Here is a 6,714-nt window from a genome sequence, read left to right on the forward strand (position 1 = left end):
GACTTTTAAGGACTTTGTTTACAGTAAAGTATTTATGTCTAATGCATACCCTTCACTGATACACTTATTGTTCTACTATTCATAGAAATTATAAACCCACTGATGTAAAGTTTATTATTTTATTCACAGGGAACTAAAGAAGAACAAGGACCTCTCTTGCAAGCATCGTCATAACCATGCCTAAAGGAAAATATATTTTTTGATCGTGGAAGCTTTGAAATGCTCGCTGCTTGCAGCTCTATGGGGGAGGGCTGGCCTTTCGAGGCTAGTCTGATAAGTTCCTTTCTCTCTACACTGTAACCCTAATGTTTACCAATTTCACTGCACTACCCATATATAAGTGTACCATAGTAAAAGCACAGCATATGAAAACATTGTACAGAATGAGGTATGGTAAATACATAGAACTGTGGGAGTGGCATTGTAAAACTAAATTACTAAAAATACAGTGGTACATTTTTATATGGGTATTGCTTCTAGAATAATATTGACTACCTGTACGTACTGCATGGTAATGGTTGCTATTTGAACTGCAGGTTGCTGGTTACAAGCTCTAATTGTTCAAAGTGGATTTTTGTGCAGCACCAAACTCACTTAATCAAATACACTATTTTATTTAATTTTTAATAAATCCAGACACTACTGTGTTATGATGGTACTACAAATAAAGGTTTCTCCTCAATTACTGGCATTATTATAAATTATGCAGGTTTTACAGGTTTCCTCTAACTTCATCTGTAATACTGTTAGGCATCCTCTGAACATCTGGTTCTGGTCTTTGTTCCAACCATGTGCTTAATAATTTTTGCACAGCTTAGAACTTTTCAAACCACGCCTATTTACTTTGGCACTTGGGGAGTAGTCATGTCATTATTTAACTCCTAGGTGTGTGAGTGTTGAGCCACATTTAAACTCCATGTTGTGTGTTAATGCTTTCATATAGTGGTTCAGCTGTACATATTATCCCCATTACAGTCTAACTTCCATGTTGTTATTTTCTGCTCGCTTTAAAATCAAACACTTCTAAAAAGGGACTGCTTGTCTTTGATTAATGATTGACCAGCTTCAGAATTGATGTATTGGATGTCTAATAACAAAGTTATAGCTAGTAACATTCCACAGCTCTTAGTGTGCCTGCTTTATAGTGTGTCAAACAGGTGAACCTTGTAGGTAATACTGGAGCTGAAGAGCTAAGTTTAAGATGTAGTGATCTTGTATGCAGGTACATTATATAAAGACCCTAGAATGGAGGCATTACTTTTGGAATAGATATTTTGTTTGAATGTTATATTATATTTGAAAAGTATCTTATCAGTATACTCTCTTTTGAAGTGTTTCTCTTATTTTGTCATCAGTACTTTTAGTTGCAATATAATTCTCTCTCATTATCAGTTATGATTTTAACTACATACTATAAAATGTCTTGAGTGGTCATAGTCCGAGAGTAAATTTGATTAATGTTAATACAGGGGTAAAATAAAACACTACTAACTAAACAATGCAATGAAAATATATGTTTTATTATTGTATGCACAGACATTTAATATGCACATCTAACTGAAATAATCAATGCAGTGTGGTATCAAAATAGTTAAAAATGTAACAAAAGATAACCAGTGTGATTTATTTTTTGGCCAGAGTTGGTTCTTTGGCATTTGATTTTACATGTTGGTCTTTTGTTTTGTAGTGAATTAGTCAAATAAACATTATGGTATTCTAAGATTCTGTAGATAGTCGGCAAATAATTATATAAAACTGTTTGCTCTACTACTGTGGAATTACAGAATGTAATTTTTCATTAAAACAATGTGATTGCACTATACAGATTATTGTAAGGAAGAGATAAACATACTGTGTTTTAGTCTACTCAAAAATGTTTAATTCAGTAAATTTTGTAATGTTGCTACATCATATTAAAACAATTTAAGCACAGTGTTTTACAATTAAACAACAGTTATATTCACAATTTAATGTAACAAACATAACAATAAACCATTCTAAAAGATTTCTTGGCTCACAATCTTTTATGATTGCATGGTATCAGGAACATGTTAAGTAAATAAAACATATTAGAAAAATAAATAGATAAGGCAATATTAACACATTATCTATAACCTACAACATTTTAGCTTGTTATGTGCAAAGTAAGCTTTAATATATAATAGAGAGAGAGAGATATATCTATATCTCAGTACACTGGTTTCAGATTACCTTTAAGCAAAAGCTCTATTTACTAATATAGTAAACCCATTAGCTACGAAGTCCACTTTTTTTTTTTTTTTTTTTTTTTGGTTTACATATTTAAAACGCATATACAACAATGTCTTGTTTAGCAAGATTAGTTTAGTTCTATGGATAGCTCTAAAATACATGCTAGTCTCACTTTAGTTTTTGGGTTATATAATCTTTATTAATAATTATATGGCATTTCTGTCATAACCATGTAATTAAAAATAAATAAAGCATTAATATATAGAGGATACTCCCATGAATGTTCTTGGAATGTGTTCCACGAAATGAGGATGGACAAAATAATCAGCGAGCCCCCAAAACACTCTGTCTAGTATTCTGTCCATATGAAGTACCATATGTATGGAAAATAAAGTGTTTAAACCTAAATTGAATAGATGAATTTGGATTACTTTCCTTAGATCATGCGCTGCTTCTGCTCAGCAATGCTGCAAGATTTGCAATTAGATTAAAATGAATGCTAAGAAATACCAAAATGAAATGCAGTTTTAAAAAAAATGTAATTCACGCTGGCGTTGCATATGAAACTCTAGAACTTGAGTAAGTGGTGATACTATGGTGGTTTAATGTTGCTTAGTAGTAACACGCATTGATAGACACATTTTGTTTAACAGATGATCGTGAAGGCCATTATTCTCAGAATGCTATAACGGGTTGATGTGAAGAACTTCCACTTTCTCTAGTTTGAGATGCTGCATTTCTTCAGGTACTAAGATGAAAACACTCGGATGGAGCAGTAGTCATCCCTACAAAGACAAAGAGAGAAGGTTCACAGGAACTGTGACATGCAGAAATATTTTGGTACTGTGGCAGGCTAACACTTAAAGGTATAATACAGGTATAATAATAACATTTGAACACTAAAATTAAAACTGGTGTGTGAAGTAGCTCAAAGTAAATAACCTTGCTGTCCTCCTGTCTACACAGGGGGAGTTGTATAAAATGTTAGTAGGATGGGGCAGTCATTAAAAGTGTTCATGACAGTCTGGTGAAATCTGGTGTGTGGCATAATGGATATTAATACCAGTGGTGGCCGGTGGTATGAAGGTATAGGGGATGCCACTAATCTGATGGTATATTACAGACTGGTCCTAAATACTATACATCAGTGGTATCTTAACTTCCAGTTGTCACTCTGCTGCCATGACGTCTTTTGATGTTTGCTGAACTGCCCTTACCTACCAGGGAGTCATCCTGTACATACTGTAATAAATCATCACATCTTGAACACATGAGGCTAGAGTCACAGGACACTCAATTTAGTTTATATTTGAATTTACCATCTCAATAAAAATAAAGAAATAAAATCTACCACATGTTCTATTACAAATAGATTCATTTTGGGTTTCGGACCCATTGTTTGACAAAAGTTCAAAATGTTCTCGATTTCCAATGGAATCTTGCCCATTTTGTTGGACCAGTTTCAGAAGGCTGTGTTAGTAATAGTCCTTCAGGTTTTACAAAGTGTCAGAACAGAATGTTTAATCTCAAGGGTGTCCAGTTTACAGGAAAGATAAGGCTAGACAGATAAGTGGGCAATTCAAAGTAATTAAAGCCTATTACTGTATAACACACACTAACGGTTTACAGGGGCACTTGGTTCTCCACAGTGCCAGTTATAATTTCATGTAGCATAGCTAGTGAAATGTTTAATGAAGTGGAATTTTCAAAGTTTTATATATATATACAGTATATATTAGTATTGTAGTGTTATCGCATTTGTCTTGTAAAAATATACGTTTTCCTCTTAACTAAATGGTTTTGTACAACAGTAGACCCTCAAATGTTACGTTACAAAAAATCATATAATTTAATTTGCTATGCTTTGTTATGTAAAGTGAGACACTGTGTTTGGGGAGAACATAATCTAAAGTACAGCAAATATTAATTTTCTTAATACTAATACTTAGTTTTTTTTGAGGATTAAGCCACTCCTGCACCAAACCATTCTCTTATACTGTGTTTCAGAAGTCTGTCATCTGGGTGGGGTTTGTATTTGAGATGGCTTCAAAGTAGTTTTGTACATTTTTACTATGTGAGATATGTTAAAATAGTTCACTGAGATTAAAAACTATTTCTACAGACTAGCCAGGCTTTGCCTGTCTCCAGTATGACATAAAGGTAGTAGTCATGGCAGTGCTCCAAACCCAGATCTTTAAAATGCTCAACACTTTCCAAAGCCTTCTTTTATCTACAATTTCTTTAACATCAAACTTCAAACAGCTACTGCGTGGGCGTTGCATGTTCCCCAGAGGTGTACAGTACCAATGCTGTTAGCATGTGTTTCATAACAGGGTTTGTTTAACCCTCAGTGTCAGAGGCTGAGCAAACAGCTCAAAATTGCTTTCGTTCCCTTTCAGCATGGTCAAGTACCGTACACATGTTTCAGCTCATTCTTTCATCTGTATAACTGGCTAAGGCACTGACTAAAATTTTGCCATTTAGTTTCTTTAAGTTTTTACCTCAAAATGTAGGATTAAGAGTTGTATTCAGAAACCACACCTGATTGGTAATGCTCACTTGAGTATGCATTTAGGGTAGTTAACAATATAGAGCCGTGGAACTTACTTGCAGTAGTTGGTGCTGCACTCAGAGTGGTCTCTGCAGCTGGCTCCGATTGGTCTTTGGGTAATCCAGCGCCACATCATTGATCTCTTCACACGGTTTACCAGCTGAACTCCATCACCTCGCGGGAGAGCAGCAGCCTGAACCTGGGGATGGTTAACAGAGCACACTGTCAATCCACTGACAAAAACAAGTGTCTTGCATTTCAGTGTCAAGGGAACAAAGAATCAGTGGAGCCCTAAAACACCCAACTGTTTGAATTATACTTCTGCTACCACCTGAACCATTTCAAAAGTGTCCCATACAATGTAAGAGCAGTTACTTTTTCCAGTTTTTTTGCTGTACAAAAGGCTAATTCAATGGTTCATGCTTTTAGAGATATAAACAGTAGTATATTTAGTAGATTTCTTACAGTTTGTATACTCTTAACAATGACATTCCTCAGCATAAGCTCAATGTATTTCCTACATATATGTTGCACATCAACCAGTCATCACTCGAACATCGAACTATGGGGTGCAGATGTACAACATCATATTTAGCAGAGACAGCACTGCACTTTTCCATTCATCAAACACAAACAACGGCTGAACTTTATATATCTTTTTAAAAATATTTTATTCGGTTCCCGGACATAAAAGTAATTAAAAAGAAAAAGCTGTAAAACAACCTAGCATTTTGACAGTCAAAGACAGAGTAGTCGCCCTTGTGGGTCTATTTTGGGGGGGGGGGGGACAAGAAAAAATATGCTTCCAACCTAGGTTGTGGTGCTGTCTGGTACAGCCAGGCGGTACAGGCGTCTAGAAATCCCCATGGGAGGGTCTTAACTAAATGCTTTGGAGCTACGGGCATTTCATCTGGCCCTGCAGCAATATTCGTGGGAGATTCACAGGAGATGCGTGTTGATCCGCAGACACCACAGTGGTGGCATATATCAAGCACCATTGCGGTCTCCGGTATCCTGATCTCAATCGTATTGACCAGAAGCCTTTGCTATAAGCTCATAAGCATCTGTTTTCAGTAAGAGCTGTTCAGCTGCCAGGGGTGAGGAACTGGGCGGCGAACCTTCTCTCCCCCACAGTTCGGTATGGCCCTTCACCCGGAGGTTGTGAACCTCAGCTGGGAGAAGTTTGGGTGCACGGAGATACATCTCTTTGCGACCCAGGAGTCCACCCTTTGTCTCCGCTGGTATTCCCTAATGGACAGTGGTCACCCTCTCGACATAGACTCACTGGCCCACAATGGACGAAGAGTCTGCTCTATGCTTTTCCACTGTTGCCACTGCTTATGCTGTGCTTGGACAAGATCAGGCAAGACCAGGCTTGGGTGCTCTTAGTAGCCCCAAAGTGGCCCAGGAGGACCTGATGCTCAGTACTGGCATAGATCTTATAAGGTCAGCCGGGGCACTCTGTGGCATACAGACCCAACAGTTCTGCAGCTCTGGGTCTGGCCCCTGAGTGGAGACATTTGAGTCTCCTCAGGTGATCTGACAGGGTCATTGTCACCTTTAAGAATGCCAGGGCAGTGTTTACCCACTCCCAGTTCGGCTACAAATGGGGACGTAGTCAAGATGGCATACGATCTAGCCAACCTGCCCCCACCAGAAAAGGTCATTGGTCACTCCACAAGAGGCCTTGTAACCTCTTGGGTGTTATTCCAGGGCGCATCTGTAGCAGACATTTGCCACGCCTCATACTTTTAGCAGATTCTGATGACTGAATGTAGTAGTTCAGCAGAACCCTGGTTTTGGGACTAGAGTGCTAAGAGCAGTCAGTCATTCTGCTTTTGAATACATTTTTATTATCTTCCACTTTAAGTCCTGGAGTAGTTAGCTATACACCCATGAAACCTTGCAGGATATACACTGTTTGAAGGCTCTCCCTCACTGCACTGTAGACT

At 37.5% G+C, this 6,714-nt stretch overlaps 1 protein-coding gene across 2 annotated transcripts in view; it reads left to right on the forward strand.

Moving 5' to 3' along the window:
* LOC121301414 (lysosome membrane protein 2-like) overlaps nucleotides 1-2,005 on the forward strand; it is a 42,833-nt gene extending 40,828 nt beyond the window's left edge. For both annotated transcript variants that reach the window (XR_005947620.1, XM_041230796.1), the window contains one exon: nucleotides 130-2,005. Coding sequence is in view for 1 of the 2 variants with exons in the window: in XM_041230796.1 (XP_041086730.1) it covers nucleotides 130-174 (45 nt within the window). In the remaining variant the exon portion in view is untranslated. The remainder of the gene's footprint in view (nucleotides 1-129) is intronic.
* The last annotated feature ends 4,709 nt before the right edge of the window (nucleotides 2,006-6,714 follow it).

The sequence above is a fragment of the Polyodon spathula genome, chromosome 2, assembly GCF_017654505.1.
Source record: "Polyodon spathula isolate WHYD16114869_AA chromosome 2, ASM1765450v1, whole genome shotgun sequence".
Classification (NCBI taxonomy): domain Eukaryota; kingdom Metazoa; phylum Chordata; class Actinopteri; order Acipenseriformes; family Polyodontidae; genus Polyodon; species Polyodon spathula.